Consider the following 20,779-nt stretch of genomic DNA (forward strand, 5'->3'; position numbering starts at 1 on the left):
TCTGACCAATCAAGCTTGGGTAGTACTCGCCCCGCCTCTGAAGTTGACTCGATTCGAAAAGGTCGGGAAATGCTTGCCTTTCTGCCTAAATATGCCTGAATAAATCGACGAGCAGGGTACCCTTTACCGACCGAGCAGCGTTTGTCAAAAGGATGTTCGTCCAAATGATGATGACGATGATGATTCATTTGCCCGATGGAACTCGCTCTAAATATGTTGCGATGCGGGGGTACTATCAGGCCTGTTCCACCCGACAAAATTACACCAAAATGAAACTCAGTTACCCCTGGTCCCACTCACGGCTTTCTCATATCACCAACGTCCCGCCTCGCATCGTCCCGCCTCGGGTCCGCCATTTTCACGCTTCTGTGCAACCAATCAACCCGTCGGCTGCCGTTAGCGCGCTCGCCTGGATCAAGGAAGTACAGTGGAACTGCTGCACTCCTAATGGAGTGCCGCCAGCACATGTCCCTTATTTGATATTGTGGAATTGGCCTTTTTACTTTCTAACGGCAGCCCGGGTTCGATTCCGGCGGGGTACGTTCGGTTGAATTTTCGTCAGAAAGGGGGATCTCGCTCATGTAACTCGCCCTCGTAATCACAACCCGCTTGATTTTTTCCTAGTCATCTCCCGGTTCTCTACGGGTGATTTTTTTTTTGCTTTTTGACCACCTCAGCTGAGAATGGCGAAACCGCTTTTCCGTAGTCAGTTGGGCATGTCGACCGAAGTCAGCACCACCTGGCGGTCTTGAATTTAGAGTCATCGAGACCCCGATTCAGGGGCCTGCTCCACCGATCGCGTGCCGCGGGAGGGATAAGGCGGTGTGGTGCACTCACGCGTCGCAGCGCGTCGTTCCTGAGCGAGTCGCGTGGGGCATACGTGAGATGTCTACTCTGAAAGAAACATTAGCGGCAACGTTTGAAGTCAACAAGCACGTCTTCCCCACCATGTATCACAAACCGACCTGGCATCTTTCGAATAACAATTGGGCCATTGTGACCGTCGCGGCAATCGACTGGCCGTACTTGCGAGGCTGCTTCTGCCGGCGAGTCCGTGCCACTCGGTGGTGAAATCGAGGAGGCATTCGGTTGCTCGCGGCTGCATTGAGCATAGCATTAGGGGAAAATAGCTAGCTCTATTATAGCGACTTGACAATATGGGTCAGTTGGCTTTCAGACTATCTCAGTGGTGAAAACGTACTTTCCGGCTCAGGTCATGGGGGCAGCTTTGAATCACCGTCTGCATTGGGACACGGCCAAAGAAATTTGCCGTTGGATACACTCGATCTAACACCACTTATTAGCCGCTGGCGCAAGATGGGTTTTCGCAACTTACCTTACTCGCGGCCTAGATGAAATTCCCAATAACAGCCACAATACACTACCCCGATCGGACTCTTAGGAACGGCCGGACCAGGGCTGTGTTTCACTGCCTATGTCAGCATGATTTCCGGTGAATGAGGGTGGTAGAGACTTGCCATCAATATAGTCTGGCATCAGCATGGACAAATCAGAGACGAGGTAGCAGGTGTCAGCTCGATCACACGTGCACGACGGCCCGGAATCACTCCGTACCGCGGGGAATGGATGTGGGTCATATCTTCCAATGCATAGTTGTTTCGTCTTTGCTGTTCGTGCGCCAGGCAAATATTCAACCGTGTCAGGACAAAGTATCACTGGAGGAGAGATTCATGGTATTTGGTCTAGGGCAAACTAGGAACTGAACTGAAACGACTGCTCTCGCGGCGAGAGTTCTGGGGTAGATCCAATGCTGCGGCCTGGCTTGTCGCTTGCTCAGCTGCAACCGGGCCCTGACAGAGCTATCACCCAGACTGTGGCCAGTAAGTTGATCCATTACTGGTTGATGATGCTTTCGGAGGAATCGTGGTCTTTCTCGGTGGTCGTCGATGCTATATTTCTCTTTGTTGTCGCCGGATGCTGCGATGGCTCGCTCGGTCTAGCGTGGGACCGGCTCATGGCTGCCGACGAGGCTTCGGATCGGACGTGGGACAAGAGGTTCATAGCCGTCGGAACAGGGCAAGTTCCTAATGCAGTGACAGTTAACCTTCGATCGGACAGGGTAGTGCTGGAGAGATGAAAACACCTGGAATGTTACTGTATGGCTAACCGGAGGACATCAAGCCTTCCTGAATTGGGCCCGCTAAATATGCCAGGTGAAGTGGCCGTTTCAACCAAGTTTTTAGAAACAACGAAGGCGCAAGCATACTGGGGGGGCTTGGGCCCATCAGGCTGGTGCACCTGGCTTAGTTTCAAGGACGATGGGGGAATGCGGCTCGGTCGTGTCGAGTGCAATATTCACATTCGCCCTATGACCAGAAAAGGACATCAGCGATATTTTTGAAGAACAGAGAGGCACAAACAGATAGACTCTGCAGTCCCGGGCGTTGGGAATAGGCAGTGGCAACGCATGGGGCAACTTACAAGACATGGTCTGACTCATGGTAAAACAATCGGCTTCCTATACAGAGAGGTGTCAGCACAGGCTAACTATTCTTGAAACTGCCATAGTGATCGAAACTTTGACAGCTACTGCTGCGTGCGGCATTCTAGTTTGGTCAAGTTGGCTGAGTAGTGGATGGTTTCGATCTATGATAAACCATCAGTAGGTAGCTTATGAGAGGTCTTCATAACTCACTGTCTTCACAACCTGGATTTATTATCGAGACCATTCCAGGTCTGTTGATCGAATTCCCAGAGGAACAGCCGAGACGGAACTGATATTAAACATCTTCCACGTTAGCATGGTCCCAAATGATCGGGCAACTAAACTTACCTGCCGTTTACAGATTCCAGTGTCGAGCATACACGGACTAGGGGCGATACAACATGTCAGTTCGATCACAAGTGCATGACAGTTCGGGGTTGGGTCAGTCCATACTGGAGGAGAGCAGCTGGCGAGGTCGAGAAGTGTTCGATATTCTTTGCTCCAGGATGACAAGGGAATATTTGAGAAAGACCACTCTGCTGGTGAGGGATCGGGTATTTATAGCATTGCAGCCGGACATTCTACTTGCGCTGATCTAATGATTGTTGCGAATTGTGAGGGCGCCAACACAGCTGACCCTCTAATTGCAGTTGGCTCAACATTTCATCATTGATTTAACGCAGCACTCATGGGCATTGAATTTTTTCCTGGTGACCCAGTATATGAAAAAAAAACCTTTCTCACTGTTGGCCTCGTTTAAACGGTCGTGGGGCTGCCGCAGAAAGGCATCGATGATGCGTTTCAACATTCATCAACATGGGTTTGTACTTTATTGCTACGAGGTGGCACAACAGCGGCCACCTCATTCAAATCTATTCACTGATCATGGGCAGTTTGTTTCGCCGATCAAACGTTGAATGATGTTTACGTCGTCGTCGTCTTTTTTCCCCTTTTTCTTTTGTTAGGGTTCCATGTGAGATCGAGGTCTGATTGCATGTATGTGAGTGCCTATACGCTGTGACGGATCTGCCCATTTTGACAGCTCTTTTTTTCTGGTTATTTTCTGCTATCGCTACGGAGCAGAACTGTGCTATCTGCATTGCCTTTTGATGTCGCTATTTGTTTCTTCAAGACCCGCAAAGTACCTGCTTCGCTCAGTTTTATTCCTGAGCGAGAGACGAGGTTCCAAATTTTATTATTTGTCCGGATATGATGTTCTAGCGCACTTTGCCAGCCCGGTCAAGCCATTTTCGGAGGAGATATCCGATCCAGAAACTGTTTTCGGGGCTACTTTGGACGCGAAGATGTCTCCGTATCCCGCGAGATAATCATACGGGGATCTCGGTTCCAGTTTGGAGTGTTGACTAGTGCTGACTAGTGCTCAATCGAAATATTGAGTTCGGTGGTTGAGACAAGACCTATTGCAAAGTGCTAACCTAGGCGTTTAGTCAGAATCGTAGGAGGCAAGAGGTCTCCATAGTATTGTTACCAAAAAGAGGATCGTCGTGAGGTAGGTAAGACCGCAACACAAAGGCTCTTTTAAAACTATTATTAGAGGAAAGGGAGTAGCCCCTAAAGTGAGGGCCATTCAAACGTATCCAAAACGGGCCTGTAAACGGTGAAACTATGTCGCTTGGTGAAATAGGCGGAGACTAACATGAGCACTTCGATCATTTCCGATCCAAACAGATATCGGTGGTTCATCAGAAATAGGAGAATTATCGACGGTGAGATAGATGTAGAGTCATCTCTTTTCTGTGGCTCACATGATAAGACATCAGCCCTTGCAATGAGATCTCTGTAACTGTAGCTCTTGTGCTCATCGTTGATTGCAGTAGCGCTGGGGCCGGTGTTTGCGAAGTCACATAGGGTATTTTCCATTATTTTAGCTCAACTTGAGTGTCAATAGATGAAGGGTTGAGGTATGTAGAAAAAGTGGAATAGCTTTGATCGAAGAATCTTATATTTTTATAGGAAAAGAATAACAACAGGCACGTCATTCGATGTATTCTGCTTCTCCTTCTCATTCTGACGAGGAACGATAAAACCTGGTCGAAAGTATAGAATAAGAGGCCCTAGCAAAGGGCTGGACGAATTAATAAACAGTGGGTTCTTTTCGGTGCTGTTCGTTATTGAGTTCCATATTTCGGCAAAATACGCCAGTGATAATAGAGGATGAATCAGCAATTTATGCACCCAAAATAGGAAATTCCTTGGCAAAATTATGTACTCCAGGTTCCTGCAGATGCGAACCGGGAAGATCCCGCAGGACGGTTGGTCCGGTTCCAGTTCTAAAAGTTGGAACCTGTGATCCGTATGGTCCGACTCCGGGTTCCGACTTGCAGAACCGTAACCCAACCATGTCGAGGTCTAAATCTCCCTGATAACAATAACAAGGTAGGTTCACCAACTGTTTAACCACTAACCGTGACCAGTTAGCAACGCGTAACGCAGGTTTAATGTCGCAATACACGTACAGAAATCTTTAGCTGCATACATTAAAGCAGCCAAGTCTTCTTGCTGCCCTGTTGAAGATAAAACTTGTGGACCCCTGAAGTGCATAGTCAGCGATAATTCATAAAGTCGGAACCATAAAACTGCTCACTCTGGTCTTTTAATAGCACAACGCTTTCGTTAGGGAGGAAGTCCACGTCTTCAGCAATTTGGCACTGCAAGTGCCGGCTTCGGCCATATTGGTCCTCCAATGTGAGGCGAACGTTCTCTATCTCGCCAGTAAAACATTTCCCGAGGTAATTTGTCTCATCATCCCCTAGATAAACATGGCCAATCGGCACCGCCGTGGAGATGAGATTGTTGTTAAATCTGGATGTGGGCATGGCAGAAATATGCTGTATTTGGAAATATTGAAGGCACACAATAAGATATATTTCCACTGGAAATGATCAGAGATCAGGGTCGAGAAAGTGGGGCCGAATCCTGAATTTATAGAAACGTAAAGTCATTAGACTTTCATTGGGCGTCGTCCGTCGGTCCGCTTGCACCGAACAGATTTTCAGTAATCTACAGATCATTTCCGTAAGTAAACTCGAGTTCGACGCAGGCGTCTTACCGCCATTAAAGAGTTCCGGCCGAGTGTGGCAGTAATTCGGAGTTAGCTCAGCTTTTGTGGTTCCTCGAATTATGCTAGTCCCAGATCGGCGGGGTCTGATACCCCGACTCTGGAGACCAGACATTTAATTTGCGGTAGCAGGGCCAAGGAGGGTATTCGGTGACAGCAGCTCTTCGAATCCCACTCAGCGACTTTGTGTGGAGCAGACCCGCTATGCATGAAACTCAACCCCCGCTGCGATCCCGGAGCTCAAGGAAGATCCTGCAAGATGGGATCGCAACTATCATCAGAAAGTCTGCTCGACTTACGTACAGTACAATTATCTTGACTACGGTCGCTCTGTCAATCTTTCGCTGACGTCCGTCTTTGGTAGACGAATTCCACATTGGCCCTACTAAGCAAGATGTTACACCAACTGCACGTCCTCTACTTGGTGAGTTGAGGGCGGAATATATGTATTTTGCATAGGCCTGTGGCGTGAAATATCACGTGAACGATTCAAATCTGCTCCTCGCGTTTTGAATTGCCGGCAAGGCCTGCTGCTGTCGCACAGGATCGACGCCATTGATTGCCTACTGTCAACCATTTTTTGAATGCTACTGAGCAGTCTTGACCATCGTGTTGATGATGTGGAAAATGCATACGAACTCCGCTATGTGAACGGACCATCGGTTCATTGGACCCACCTGCACCTTTTGAGATTCGACAACCTGCAGACTGATCACGATGACACGAAAAGTGTGTCAGAGAAGCACGTGACAGTGGCATAATCTCTGAACACGTAATCAAGGTAGAAAAACATGTACCAATGGTGTGGGTCACATATATGTACTTGTCAGGTATTCTCTAATCTGCCACACAGCAACTTGTGTGGTATGCTGACTAATAAAGCAGACGAAAGATCTGATTATATGATCAATTGTTCCGACACATAAACAAAAACAATTATACAATATAGAGTTCGTCTTGTAGCATGAGTATGGAGTTCTGTGGGTCATGATCCAGTACTATAGATACTGGTCTAACCCTAATGCATGAGTAGTGCGTATCAGGGTGACAGGACAATACCATCGGTACAGGGGATCCAACAGCCTAGCTGAAATTGCCACCGCTATCCTCTATTAGGGAAGGATAGACAGGTGGCTGCAATAGCGCCGAACCCGTTCCAAAATAATCTGTTGAAGAATCCGAAGTATGCTCTGCACAATGTGGCGATCCAGCAATGCAAATCCCCGCAACACCGAAGATTTCTGTACTCGTCTGGCATGGTTCAGCGCAGGATTAATATTTTACCCTGTTGTCTCGCTCGTACAAATAATGACTCGCTTGCTTGAAAACATTTGTCCTGGTGCTGGATCCCACAAGGAGGGAAGCTTGAACCGGCCTCAGGCAGGTGTGTGCAGCCTGGCTTGACTCTCGAACAGCAAACCTCCGGTCAGTCAGTCTTTCGAGATAGCGGATTTGAGAGAATTGCTCCCACATTCTGGATAGTACATTATAACCGTTGTGTGCAGCACTTTTTAGAACACGGTCAGTACACACCAGTAGTGCAGTCGCTGGCCGCGCTAATCAATATCCGCTTGCCTTACCAACGGCTTTCTCACGTCGACGACATCTCGCTGGGCCCATGTGTTACATCACCACCACCGTTCGTTGGCTTGAGACTATATATTCGACGGCTTGTTATCACCGCGCAAGAGTCGCCAGATATTTTGCTAGCTTTTTTTGGTGATGATTGGGATGCGGGCGTGAATGTGCTTGCGGCGGTGCCACCTGCGACCACAACTCCTGTAATTGGCTCATCGGAAGAATATCTGAGGTTGCGTAATGCCCTCGTCAAGCCTTCAGGGCTATTTCCAGAGATCAAGAGGTCCTTAGAAAATAAACGTGACATCATAAGACCGATACCACCCGTGCCAATTGATTGTGATAGAACGGCCGGCATGGTGGAGTTGATGCCTGGGGATACGAAAGACTTGTATTGAGTGGTGATACCCGGAACCTGATTCAATTTTGAAATCAAGGACGAATATACTCGGTCGGCCTTGACAGTGTCTGATGTGCTGGCAAACACCAAGAAGACAGATATCATGGAGATATCCGTAGTCGCATTACGGGAGTACTTTGGCCAGTCGAGGTAATAACCGCCGCTGTTAGCGTCATTAAACCAAGGTAGAGCTCGATGAAACCCAGCAAGTGCATCCCAGAAATTTGGGGAACTACCGAGCGCAGTGGTGATATTGAGATTGGTTACCACGACTGGAACTTCAGGAAACGTGTGGACTGTGACACTGACAACGACGCCAAAAGTGCCTCCACCTCCACCTCGCAGGGCCCAGAATAAGTCATAATTCTGGTATTCATTGGCATAAAGAAGTATTCCCTAGAACTGAGTACTGTCATTAGCCCCGCTGAATCTATTTTTTCGACATTTTTCCTTACGTTGGCTAACACCGCTTCGAACTCAAGAGCGTTGTCCGCGGCCAGCCCTTTCCACGGTCCAAAAACGAAATGCCCTCCTCCTTGGATACAGCCACTAGCAACTCCGATAGTTCTCGCGGCTCCTGCGATGACTGTTTGCTTTTGCTCCGAGACTGCATCGTACAAAGCCGAAACGCTCACACCCGCCGCGACGGTGACAGCGGGGCCTTCGCCGCTGCTATTTTGAAATGTTCCTTTTGGTATGAAGTTTTCATGTAGCTGTATGCCCTTATGTCACCGGTAAAGATCTGTAGAGATTCAGGAGCCAAGGAGCGGCCTAGGAAGTCGTGGCCTGAGTTCCTAATCACAAGTCGTATGTTATGGGCTTCGGCAAATGAATTGTGTCCTGGATTTGAGATACAGTCTCGACTTTGCCGAGTATAGTGAGACGCTTCCCTGGCTGCATGTTGTGTTCGAAGTCTCATTATAGCACCTCTCATCCCGTTCCGGCCAAGCTTCCCAATTCTCCCATTGTACCGCACCAGGCTCAGCCGCTCGTCATACGGGATATGACCATGACGCAGTGATTTTCTGGCATGCTTCCTTGTCGAATTCTGCTCGGTAGCAGACATCCGCAACGGGTCGGACTGCGACAAGATTCCCTTGGATAGAGCGATTAAAGGAAAACCAATCCTGTTGCGTGGGCCAGCAGCTCTCTTGTGGGAGACAGCGGCAGGAAGTGACGTTCGGGGTAGCAACTGTCACGTTAGCGAGCAGTAACACCGAGAATGTGGACACTAGCAATATTAGCTTGCTAGTTAAACTAGTGGATAACTCCTGCATTTTCAGGTGTCTGCTGCCAGAGTCAATGTCCTCGATCCATGGATTAAAAGCGTTCTCATATAGGATTTGTTGACATCTGGAATGCAATTTGTGTCTACATTCCATGAGAGGAAGTTTTTCGAAGCTGTTTGGTTGTGCTGCCATACTGAATTTCTCAGGAACGCAGTGGTCAACGCGGATCACCTCGCACTTGTACCATTGTCTAGATAGCGTACGCTTTGAGAAAATTTTCAATGAAAACTCTGCTGGGGGCTTTCCGGCACTTATGCCCAGAAAACAGATCGTGAAAAAATCATTCGGTGATTTTGCATTGCTATGCCGCATCCTTCGATCTCGCAAGCGATGCGTTCAGCTGTCAAGGATCTGCATAGTTTTTAAATATTGCGCGCTGATACACACCCCCTTGCACCATTACATTTCTTTATGTCTAAAATCAAAGCGGTGAGCGGAGGAATTTATGGACTAGAGAATGTCGGTATGAAATCACAGGGTGACATAGTAGCTTCGCCTATACTATAGTAGAGAGAGAGATCGATTCAGCTCGTAGTAAAGCCAATGGTTTTATTTACTCCGACCATTCCTGTCCAGCGTAACATAATTGCTAAGATCCTCTAAGAAAATGGAGTATAGCTCTCCTCATTTTGTCGATGCCGAGAAATTAGTTTAAGGTATTCTTCGGAGTGTATCATATGAAGGAACTTAATGATTTCTGCCGGTGGGGAGCGAAGAATAGAGGATCGATTTCAAAGCGCGCAAGTCTTGGCGCTCCCCTTCCGCTCACTCTCTCGCCGCTTTTGTCCACTAAAACTGAGCACGCTCCTGCGCGATGTGACACTATGCCTGGCCTAAGCTTTTTGACCCGTCTGATATGACTAATCAGGGGCGTCAGAAAATCCACCGCCTGGAATTTGAAGAGCCGCCAACGATGCGACATCAGTCTTCTTCCCCTTCTTTCATATAAGCAAAGCCCCCAGGAAGTGAAACTATGACTATGGCCTGCTCTAGTGATGAGAACAGCGAAAACCTTTCGCAAAGTGATCGACACCAAGTGCACGATTTCATCAGTCGACGTAAGGATAAAGAGCTCAGCGTTCTGAGTCTTGCTGATACTCCCCTTTCTGCATTTTCGACGAAGTTAGACGATTATTTGTCGGTGTTACATGGGGCTGGCAGTATTGCTTTCGGTCGTGGAGAAGAGCTCACCAGCGTTCGCTTAAGCAAGAGTGTGGAACGTCTCTTTTCAACTGCAGTACCCTTCATAAAAGAGGGAACGCCGCTGAGTTGGACAGCAATTATCCTCTTTGCCGGGCCCCAGTTTGAGGGCTCATCACAATTTAGTGTCGGTGGAAGTAAGGTTGAACTGTCAGTTCATGACCTGGAATTACTCCGCTCCGGCCGACCTTGGCGTTTCCTTTCCCCTTGGCCTGATAGAAATGACTACAAAAAGGAACTACAATCATGTGAAGTGACATTACATGAGCTCGATGATACTCGGCGCGAAGTGAATGAAGGTAGGTTATTTGGTGAACTGTGCGACACGAATAACTGACGTGAGAGCATACAGTCCTTGAGAAAGTCTCCCTCGTTGAGCAGTATCTTCGAAACCATCGTGATAAGGTTACTCAATCTTCTCAAGATCAATTGCTTAACTCGAATCCTGGAAATAGTCCTGGACTTGATATAACTCAGGGTCCTGTCCTTTGCCAAAGCTTGACCAAAGATCTTCAAGATCAACCTGTGTGTGACCAGCGTCCACTCCGCGTTCCAACGGATCTCCATTGTCCAAATAGCGACCAAAAACGTCCGCCATTCAATGGAGCCTCATGCGATCAGCCTTCAATAGGGAACAATCTTGCTGGAAATGGCACTCCGCGAAGTATTACACCATCAGCCAATGGTGCCGGTGAAGGAAACAGGTTACATGACTCTGATTTCATCCAGAGCCTCAGTGAGTAAGTGAAGTAGATTATGCGGAACAAAATTGCTCAAGACATTGTGTTCTCAATTAACTTGTACAAGTATACTTGACGAGCCAGCGAATGAAGAAGCAATGCGTTGGTCGGAAGACGGACGATCTGTCTGGATTGCCCAGGAAAGCGAAATTCCACCGAACATTCTTGATCAACTCTCCGCAAAAAGCTATCAATCCTTCATTCGGCGGCTTTATTATCATGGTTTTCACAAATCTGGGGCAGTCTACCATCATGATCTTTTCATTCGCGGTCAGCCCAGCTCCATACAACCGCCTCGGCGGGTAAGCTATGGTCTTTCAGCCTCATTACCTCTGCCGAATAGCACACCTATGCATGGACCTCGCTACAAGATAATAAAGAAGAGAAGACGGCCAAATGAAAGAGCTTGAGAATTCATCTGGTTGGTCGAACTTCTCGTCATTACAGTTCGATCTTTGAGCTATTGAAAGATTGATCGCCAGATCTTTCATCACGCCGCGCCCTTGTCTTGGCGACGATACTGAATTATAGTCCTTCCATGTTTGGGACGGATGTGGACGGATTTGAAGGAATGCACCGCGTGCTTTTAGGCAGTTCCGATTTTCCCAGTCATCGCGGATGAAAGGGCCTTCAATCCCAGGTGGAAGCTGAGACCAGACTGGGGAAAGACTTCACGGCGGTCTTACTTTATCAACACACTCAACCGTGAAGAGAAGCATTCGGGATATGAGCTGGCTCTTGCAAGAGGCCGAGAATCTATCAGACATGAGAATAGCAAATACATGTACTTCCCTGGCAGTAAAGAAGGGGCTCTGTTTTGAGGCATTCTGTTTCAGCTAGCAGCCTATAGTAACCATTCCAAATACATCATGATTGGACGTATGAGGTAAGCTGTATATTGAACACGCAAGAAATAGTGTAATCGGTTAGTAGAAACTAAACCCCACGCTTTTCGGGCTATTGTAAGCATTTTTGAGGGGAATTGCACCTCGATTACATTGGAATCCCATTCTGTATTGTGCTGACTGGCGTAACATTTAACAATATCCTTTGACGAAGCCCCACATTTGAGACACCTTTCCCAACTTTCTGATAATCCCCGTTCAGTCACAAACAAGGCTCCTTGTCACTCTGTCATTCGAAGAGCTCGAGCAGGACGTGGCAGTCAGGTTGGGCTATTTCCAGCGCATACAAATTTTGGTACTCCAGTAGTGCTGCCACAACGGCTTCACTTTTCTGAAGCAGTTCACTCTAGGCGATTCTATTCCCTTTTGACTGCCCCCGGCTCCGATATCGTAGTATCAGAAAATAAAAGACTGTCAAACAATTACCGCTACCCGAGGAAACACATCACATTACAAGTAGCACATTGCATTATCATTAAAGAAACTCAGGAAGTAAATAAAGAGGAATATAACGCGGTAGGAAATTGCAAAACTTGATACTGTGTCTATTCTTGAAAGCGAACCTACTTATAAACCTCCCTATATACTCAACTAGCCGAACTCGAGCGGCATGGAAGTAGTGAATTCTGGGCGAGGTCTATGACCACCGTTCCGCCTTCAGCCTTGGCTCCTAATGTAGAACCATCTGAGGTTCACATGGCTATTAGCAATACCAGTGCGAGTCTGAAAACATGTGAAGGGCATAAAATGCCCGCCTACGCAATATGCCACATTCAGTCACTTGTGAGCACAGTTGAGATGCTACTGTATTCCATAGTATTCTCAGAAATCACTTTCAGGCCCATCTGAACAACAAGAATCTCTCATTTGAAAGCAACAGCAAAGTGCATTACTTCCCTAACGTTTCGGATTATTCCCTTTCTGCTTTTCTTGGTTGGCCGAGCTATCACTAGGCCCGGGGCGACGGAAGAACGACTGTATACTGTCGTCCGACATATTGCCAAGCGCCTGATATGAGTTATCACCAGCCTTTATGCGCTTGGCAGAAATGAGGTCTTCGAGGGTGGTGACAAGGGCTTGACGGCTGTTATCGCCTGTAGTGACATCCTCAAAATAGTGAGTTCGTGGGCGATTCGCTTCTTCTTCCGCTTGCTTGCAGAAAGCTAACAGTGCTTCAGTGCCGCTTAATTCTTCCCTAAAGCCTTGTTCCTCAGGCGCCTGCTCATTATCCGACGAAGTGAGGTAGCGCCGTTGTCCCTGAATGTTTCGATCAATTCCATACAGATGATGGAGCAGTCGTAGTTTCCAGCTTGTGAGCTCCTTATGTGCAGAATTGAGCCCTTCTGCATTGATCAACGATGACAAATTAGGAGCCACGGATGAAGGCACAAGTTCGAAAGGCTTCGAGAATTCTGTGACATTCCCCAATAGATCAGGTCGCGACTGGTCTATAAGTATAAGAAACTGCTCACAAATCTCTAAGCTCTTTTGTGTGCTGTTTTTCTCATCCTCCATTATTCGAAGCTCGGCTGCCTCAATACCAGCAACCACAGGACCTTTAGTATTTGCTGTCTGTAGCCGTGTTCGAATATCGTTCAAGTGACTTTCTAGATCACATTTGGTGTTCTCTATGAGGTCTTTAAATTCCTCAAGAACAGCCTTCGTAACCTTCGTTGAACTCCTTATGATAGAATGTTAAACTTATAAGATAATGGAAGGGCAGGCACTTACAAATTTGCATATGCGAGCGCGATTGAGATAGTTGATTTATATCCCGCCAACATGTTCTTGAACCCCGAAATATCGTCTCCCATATATCTCAGCTTGAGCCAGTCTCTTCTGCTACTCCGCTGTTGGGTGGAATGTGAGGTACATCTCATTATAAGAATATTGAAATCCTCGCAGGCATTTTTGCACCTCGTGAGCGGTTGTTCAAGCGACGCTAGATCAACATCAAGGTTACTGATCGACTCCTCCAAAGCTCGAAGTACTCCTTGAAGAGCTTCTAATTCCTGGCGGAGCTCACGGATCACCTTTTCCCGCGATTGAAGGCTCTGAATTGTCTGGTAGAGGTTTATAGAAGTTTCAAGAGCCAGAGTCACAAAGGTTGCGACAGCAGATGCGGTACCGATGACTTCCGCCATAGTAAATTATCGAGATATCCTCAAACAATAATGGCGGAGTAAATTCAAAAAAGCACGATCGGTTACTTTCTAGTAATGCGAGTGGAAAGCAGTAAATTTATGTGAAAGTGAGAGGCTGCGGGGTAAGCATCCAGTGAGAAATTCGAATTAGGACCTTTCCGCATTTAGATAGCGCGCGGCAAAACCCAGGACACTCAAAAAAGTCGCGCGCTTGCTCCCCTGACATGATTCGCTCCTCGCGCACCAACCAACGCAAGCCACTAAACTCAAATACCGGGATCATACCGCCTACACTGAAAGATGAAAGGGTTGCCCTCAACGGAAATCAGAACTCATTTCCTAGAGCAGAGAGCTGCGATGTTTTGATAGCTATGAAGGCCCTGCCCTCTCTCCCTGGCGATTTCTGGCGCTGTCTGATATTTTTGGTGGCATGTTGGGTGTTGGAAAATGCAAGGTAAAAAGGACGCGTTTTGGCTGGGGTGATTGGTTAGCCTGGGATCTACGTTAACGTAATTCCCGGCCGTCTCGAACACCCAGCCGTCCCGAACACCCCTAAACACCATAGTAAACGCGATATTTCAGGTCGCTATATATCAACAACAAGAACACAATATTGCTTGATTTTTGGTAGGATAGTTACTGGTAATACATTAACTAGTATGGATTCATCAATAAATAGATTACATTGTTATTTACATATATTACTGAAATACACGCCGACAAGGTGATGCATATTTATATATTAATATTACAGAACCTGAAAATAGTTTTTGACCTGATAAATATACGTAATATGACATATTTAATACTTGAATATCCCATTAACTTATATAGACCCTTGTGGGTTGAAATATCATAATCTGAAATATCGTAATTAGTATGGTGTCTGGGGTGTTCGGGACGGCTGGGTGTTCGAGACGGCCGGGAATTACGTTACGTTACACGCGGGATGGCTTATTAATGAGTCATGGAGATGGGCGACCAGCCACTTTAACTACCCCAGCCCCGAAGTTGAATCTTCAGCTCAAATATTCCACAAACCATGAGTGAAGGAGTCCAATATCCCGAAACGACTGAAAGGGAACACCTCACTCCTGAGGTGAACCGAGAAGATGGACGTCGCAACATCTTTGAGGATGTCGTTGCAGAGGAGAATGTGTTCCAATTTATTGGCTCTGCAAGCAGGCACACAACGACCGCACGCTCAGTCATAGCCAAAGCGCATACGACTCAGTTCCTGGGGGATGTGTCCAATACGACAATCCAGCAAATTTCAAAGGACCGTAGCGAAACCACGGTCAAGGATGAACATCACCATCCCCAACAACAAACAAAATATTTCAAAGGACCTGGTCGCACAGTCGGCTAAGATCCCAACTCTCTGGAATGCTTACCACCATGTTTCACCATGGAAACGCGGTTTGTATTCATACGAAATTTCGAGGTAGAAAGAGCTGGGGCCATAGGTCAATACATGAGCTCAACTAGCGTTCGAAAGCCGTCTTAATCACTGACAGAGTTACATGAATAAAACAGAGATTTTGAGGCTAACCGTGCCAATTTTAAACAATTGCCTAAATGGACAAGGTGACATTGAAATTGGTGCCTCCATTATTGTCCCAGTATTCCTGGCCGAGAACATTGTAACGAATGCAGACACAAATAATGTTTCCAATTTCAAGAGGGAAGGTTTCATGATTAATCAAGAAAACGAACCTGTCAGAAACAACTGAATGCCCCAAGTACAGGGACTGCCCATGTTCCGCGGCTACCTCCGAAACCGTTTTCCACCCATCGAAGGAGAAACGAGCAGCCACAACTTTCTCCCATCCGATATTTAGCACTTTCACCGTCCCTTTGATCTGATTTCCGGTTGGCAAAAGTTCCAGGCTCTCTAACTGAACAGGCCGCCACACTGATAGTGACGCATGCGGGGAGAGCAACAGGCAAAGCTTTTTTCGTTCGTTCATATCAGAAGATATGCTGTCCTCTCCATTTCTTGTCGAAGCTATGCCTGGCATCAATGCCTGGGGAGCATCTGCTGACAGGAAGAAACAGCTTTGCTCGAAAGTTTCATTGAAATGCACATTCTTCACAACTGTTGTATCTTTATCTGTCGCTTGTGTACGTTGCCCATGTTTATATCGGATCGCAGGCTTGCGAAATGCGGCCGAAGAATTTGATGATACTGAATTGGCTAGGACCTGGCCATCTTGTTGTCTTTTATCGGGATGATCGGCAGCGGATGATCCTGGCGTTCGGGTGGAATCCCAAGTATACGAGACCGTTCGAGTCGAGTTTCGATCATTTCGAAATAATGAACGACCGTAATATTCCCCGTTGCAGGTTGCGGCATGCTGCAAGCTTCCGGGGGAGATAACGCTTGCCATCGGTCACTTCCAGTGAGGAGACATTAAATGTTCACGACAATGAGACCATAGTTATTCGCCGATGGATACCGTTGAGCATAAGGTGCGACTCTCAATTTAATACAGCGCACCATCACTACTTTGATAACATCCTCCGCGGAGTTCAATAAGGTTGCAACTTGCAACCAATGCTGGTTCGATGATGCGCAGAAAAGCTAATGCAGCCACCTAGGCCTCGTAATGTGACCTCGAAAACCGCGGTTCGAACACAGTACAAACCAAGGAAATCACATGATTACATAACCAGGAAGTGTGTCGGAACGGCTGTGGGCCTGGTTGGCTCGCACGAATAAGAGAGCCAGGAGTCTGAATTCGAAATGTTCCCCTTACCATACGGATTTGTAAAGCAAAATCGAGCGGGCCGCCCACAACCCTGTATTTGCGTCTCTGCACGCTTACCGCTTTAGGCGTCCTGCACCGCAATAACAAATTTTGAAGCTGTTCACACTATTTATCAAGCATATTGAAGGCGGGTCGTAAAAAGGCCTCTCCGTCTACTTCTGCAGTTTTTTCTGCCTCGACTGATGCCTGATTTCCGGGTTTGCTAGTGGTTTACCATATGCTTTCTCATACTCTTTTGCTAGTCGCTTTTGGTCCTGAATATTCTCTTTGGTCTCTCTTGCAGCAATTGATCGATTAGCATCTTTAATGCTAAGTATTCCAGCAGGGAAACTTTTCATTCCTAGGGCGGGACAAGATGGATCAGTCTTGTAATCAAAGGCCCCTGGAAGTGCAATGAACGCAGCTCAACGAATGACATCCATGAGGTTGTCATATTTAGATAGTTTCTATTCAGTAATGCTACGATCTCCGCCACTATCCGATCCAGATTTATTGGAAGCCCTTCGTGTTGACCTGCACAAATTGCGCATCGCGGGGTCTCCTTGCATGACCATGCTAGGTGTCCGAATCGTTGACACCGGAAACATCTCTTGTTCTTGATTTCTCGTCGCTCAACGCTATCAATGTACCGTTGGACAACAAATCTGCTAGTTAAGGACGTGTTCCGCTCCCGCAGCAGAGTCGAACCAGACCCCAAGTGAAGCAAACTTCCCGAAGGCCTTGTCCGCTCTCCTGAGCCATGCTACCTCCTCAATGTGGTAGCTCCGTTCTGTCAGATCGTTCTCTGCGATACCTTTCTCCATCGCTCGGGCGTTATAGGTTTCCAGATCGAAATTCTCTGTGGGAATCCGATGCACGACCATTCCGAAACGTGGCTTTACTAGCTTCCTGTTGTTTCCAAGTTTTCCAGCCATTCAGAGTTATTATGGGCCGTTTCGGCCAATTATGTGTCCTTGAAACGAATGAAATAGGTTTTTTGGTGGTGCCGGCCCTAACCACTTGGGCATCTTGTGTCGAAACGGCGTTCGTGAGGGTCTTGCGAATATGGTTGTGGCAGATTTGATTGAGAGTATCGCACAAAGGTGTTTCGGTCAGGGTTCTCATTGCCCCTTGAGTCCACCAGATTTCTCTGGGTGCATATTCAGACGCAGTTCGTTTCTATCTGGGTTCCCCGTGGACTTGTTTGGGATGGACTGATATTCCCTGCTGCCACTTCGGCCCAGGATCTGGTTGAGGCCGTCGGCGGTGCCGCTTCGAATAGCGCTCGCAAAGCATTCAGCTCCTCATGGGCTTGACATTTTGTTCCTGAAGAATGTTCTGGCCATGTACAAGTCTCTGAAGTTCGTTCTGGGTAGTTTCGATTGCTGCGGTTTGGTGGCGGATGACATCTTTCAAGGAGCCGATGAGCTTCCACACCTCCTTGGTCGTGATCCGACCCGCCGGATCCGATGGTGTAAAGGCATCGCCGCTTCGAATTCGTTTCCGATTCTCGTTCAGCGAGCCGACCGCGTCGATGACGGCTCGAGCTTGGTGGTCGTCCCCTGCGATGCTGGCGATGGTTTCTTGGTTGTTTGTGGAATGGGCCTCCCGCAGGTGGGTCCGCCATCGATCTGCGGTTACCTCCCGCTCGGTACACAACGCCGCAGGTTTATATCACGGTAATATCCACAAAAGATCGGGAGCTGTAAGAAAGATGGGTGGCTGGTCTTATAATAATACTTAACATCGCTTTGAAAAGGCGAGGCCAGTGGGAGGTAAACACACATTCGGCAATACTACCTTTTGGCTAACCGGAGGGTACCGACCCCTCCCGAACTGAGGCCCACTAAGCCGAGCGGAGCGGCCATGTTTCAACCGGATTTCTTTGGCCTTTGGGAGCGGGAACTGTACTAAGAGTCAATGGCCGGCGCCATGTGGCTTGTGCGCCCCAGGCTTATTTTCGAGCAAGGCAGGTGTATGGTAACGAGGTGACTCCACGTGATGCAACGCGTCGTTCCCAGCTCGGTCACGCAGGGCGCAATATTGACATTGAACCTGCAGGAAGAAAGAATAATTAGCCATTCATTCTGGGTCATAATGGACAAAGTCTCAACTGGGAACCAATATCCAACCTCATGGCCCTCATATCGTGGCCTGTTGAACCATTTCACGATTGATTATATGCTAGTTCGATTGGAACCGCAGTTTTCATCTCGATGAAAAACTATTCTGAAGTCTTATTCCAGGATTTCAACGTCGCTTCAACGTTCGTGACGCAGCTACCAAATCAAAACACCAACAACCATCGTGTCAACTTTCATCAACATAAGCTTTACCAGAAAAAATAATTCTGCGGCATCATTTAAATTGTTCTCAACGATGATAATTGCTCATTTCGGTGATGAATATTTCCATGTACACCTCCGAAATATCACAAATCTCGAAAGTACCAAGCAAGCACTCATGCTGCGATCTTTTTCCGTTAATCCCTTTTGCCGGGTCATCTCTGGGTGATCATCCCGGGCCGCCTGCCAGACCGGCAATTAAGGCGGTGAATAGAGAAGCTCCCTACGCGATCATTCCAAGACTTGTCTCCAAGAAACACGATGTACAGTACCAACCGCCTGAGGACCCCAAGAAACACCACCGAAGCCACTAAGAACGATGCTTGAGCCATGTCGCTCGGACGATTCATGGCCTTGCGAGACACAAGGCCCATCCGAATCCCTCGACGATATTCTCCTCCCACACAACACCACGCATTGCCTCAGCAGGTGGCATTGATACAATGCCTTGGATCACTTTTCCAGCCTGACCTAGCCATTGTTGGAGTATAAATTCGAAAACAGGACTGGAAGATTACCCTACATGATCTTTCCGAGGGGTGTGGGGCTTTGGAAGCACGCTTTCCGTCCACTCTAGAATGCCTAGGGCATGGCGTCGTGCTCGCGTCACAAGAAATCACTACGAGAGGATATCGGCTCGAGTTTGGTGTGACAGCCACTGACAAATAGGTACCAAGAGCATATATTATACGGCCAAAAGTTACACAACTGCTAACGGGTAATTGTTGTGATATGAGGCTGGTGCAGATCAGGAACCAAGCCGAACCATCGGAATTAATCCCGAGGTATCTATACGAACAACCAAGTTGATTTACAATCAACTTGTTCTTTCTCGTTGTATATATAGCATCATGTTTCTCTCTAAATAAAAAACACAATCCATACCTCTGAACAACAACAGGTTATGAGCCCGGGAGCAACTCTCGGGTGCCGTCTCTACTCATCTGAGAATCATCTTAATCTTTCGTGATTATATCTACCCCGCTTTACATCAACCATCATGTCGGCTCTGGTCCACGACTCGCCCGACCGAGCCGTTACAGCCATTGAGCCTTTGACAGGAAGCGAACAACTTCGCAACCTGGAAACGTCTCATGACCTCCTACCTCAAGGCAAGGCAGGTCTGGGATGTCGTGTCGGGCGACCTTGAGCGTCCTGACTGCTCGTTCAAATACGCCAAACCCATCACGGCGGACATCCACCCTCTGGTGGAACCGCACCTGGTTGGGGCGGTGAGGCAACGCGCCATCGAAGCGCGCCTCGAAGTGGAGGTCCAGGCATTCGAGCGCCACCATGAATGGTCGCGCCGCGAAGCCGAAGCCTACCACACCATCTTCCGGTACCTATCCCCCCCAGATCAGTATCCATGTCGCGGGGCTGGGAACATCCCGCGACCTCTGGAATGAGCTCGAAGAGCGGTACCGGCGGATGGAACTCGCGACGTTCTGCGAGCTGTTTGCTCAGCTTCGTGAAACCACCGGCGAGCGCAGTGCCCGCGAATTTGTCGATCGTGTACGGATGCTAGTGCACCGATTGAATGTGATCGCCCCTGGATCGATCGGCGACAAAGCCCATATTGCGATTCTGCTCACGCAGATCGGACCAGAATACATCCTGATCGTGGATGCGATCCAAAATGATAAGGATCCCGTCAACCCAGCGACTATTGGCAACCGTCTGGCGAATGCCGAGCAGACGGTGCTGCGGAAGGACGCTGCGACGTTCCCGCAGAGAGTCCCCAACTGAACGAGCAACCCTTCCATCAACACGGTGCAGAAGAACACCAAGAAATGCAACTACTGCAAGAAGCGCGGCCATGTAGCTGCGGAGTGCTGGAAGAAGCAGCGCGAACAACAGCCGCCCAGGGACCATGCCCTGAAGGCGGAACGGAGTGTTTCCGGCT

At 48.0% G+C, this 20,779-nt stretch overlaps 8 protein-coding genes across 8 annotated transcripts; 4 read left to right on the forward strand and 4 right to left on the reverse strand.

Moving 5' to 3' along the window:
- Positions 1-7,116: 7,116 nt before the first annotated feature.
- On the reverse strand, positions 7,117-8,780 carry N7481_001343 (uncharacterized protein; the record flags this gene model as incomplete). The annotated part of the gene is given in 4 exon segments (XM_057260562.1): positions 7,117-7,899; positions 7,959-8,191; positions 8,236-8,491; positions 8,502-8,780. The coding sequence occupies 4 exon segments, from the start codon at positions 8,778-8,780 to the stop codon at positions 7,117-7,119; spliced, it is 1,551 nt and encodes a 516-aa protein (XP_057128394.1).
- A 991-nt stretch (positions 8,781-9,771) lies between these two features.
- On the forward strand, positions 9,772-11,142 carry N7481_001344 (uncharacterized protein; the record flags this gene model as incomplete). Its single annotated transcript, XM_057260563.1, is given in 3 exon segments — positions 9,772-10,291; positions 10,345-10,732; positions 10,746-11,142. The coding sequence occupies 3 exon segments, from the start codon at positions 9,772-9,774 to the stop codon at positions 11,140-11,142; spliced, it is 1,305 nt and encodes a 434-aa protein (XP_057128395.1).
- A 1,392-nt stretch (positions 11,143-12,534) lies between these two features.
- N7481_001345 (uncharacterized protein) lies at positions 12,535-13,781 on the reverse strand (the record flags this gene model as incomplete). The annotated part of the gene is made up of 2 exons (XM_057260564.1): positions 12,535-13,318; positions 13,369-13,781. The coding sequence occupies 2 exons, from the start codon at positions 13,779-13,781 to the stop codon at positions 12,535-12,537; spliced, it is 1,197 nt and encodes a 398-aa protein (XP_057128396.1).
- A 1,042-nt stretch (positions 13,782-14,823) lies between these two features.
- Positions 14,824-15,150, forward strand: N7481_001346 (uncharacterized protein; the record flags this gene model as incomplete). The annotated part of the gene is made up of 1 exon (XM_057260565.1): positions 14,824-15,150. The coding sequence occupies one exon, from the start codon at positions 14,824-14,826 to the stop codon at positions 15,148-15,150; it is 327 nt and encodes a 108-aa protein (XP_057128397.1).
- A 205-nt stretch (positions 15,151-15,355) lies between these two features.
- On the reverse strand, positions 15,356-16,171 carry N7481_001347 (CBM21 domain-containing protein; the record flags this gene model as incomplete). The annotated part of the gene is made up of 1 exon (XM_057260566.1): positions 15,356-16,171. The coding sequence occupies one exon, from the start codon at positions 16,169-16,171 to the stop codon at positions 15,356-15,358; it is 816 nt and encodes a 271-aa protein (XP_057128398.1).
- A 1,028-nt stretch (positions 16,172-17,199) lies between these two features.
- On the reverse strand, positions 17,200-17,415 carry N7481_001348 (uncharacterized protein; the record flags this gene model as incomplete). Its single annotated transcript, XM_057260567.1, has 1 exon — positions 17,200-17,415. One exon carries the CDS (start codon positions 17,413-17,415, stop codon positions 17,200-17,202), a length of 216 nt encoding a protein of 71 aa, XP_057128399.1.
- A 181-nt stretch (positions 17,416-17,596) lies between these two features.
- N7481_001349 (uncharacterized protein) lies at positions 17,597-17,847 on the forward strand (the record flags this gene model as incomplete). The annotated part of the gene is made up of 2 exons (XM_057260568.1): positions 17,597-17,634; positions 17,676-17,847. 2 exons carry the CDS (start codon positions 17,597-17,599, stop codon positions 17,845-17,847), a joined length of 210 nt encoding a protein of 69 aa, XP_057128400.1.
- A 28-nt stretch (positions 17,848-17,875) lies between these two features.
- Positions 17,876-18,214, forward strand: N7481_001350 (uncharacterized protein; the record flags this gene model as incomplete). The annotated part of the gene is made up of 1 exon (XM_057260569.1): positions 17,876-18,214. One exon carries the CDS (start codon positions 17,876-17,878, stop codon positions 18,212-18,214), a length of 339 nt encoding a protein of 112 aa, XP_057128401.1.
- Between the last annotated feature and the right edge of the window lie 2,565 nt (positions 18,215-20,779).

This window comes from Penicillium waksmanii, assembly GCF_028829765.1.
Source record: "Penicillium waksmanii strain IBT 27052 chromosome Unknown utg000001l:1.0-4852451.0:1.0-4856178.0, whole genome shotgun sequence".
In the NCBI taxonomy this organism is placed as follows: Eukaryota; Fungi; Ascomycota; class Eurotiomycetes; order Eurotiales; family Aspergillaceae; genus Penicillium; species Penicillium waksmanii.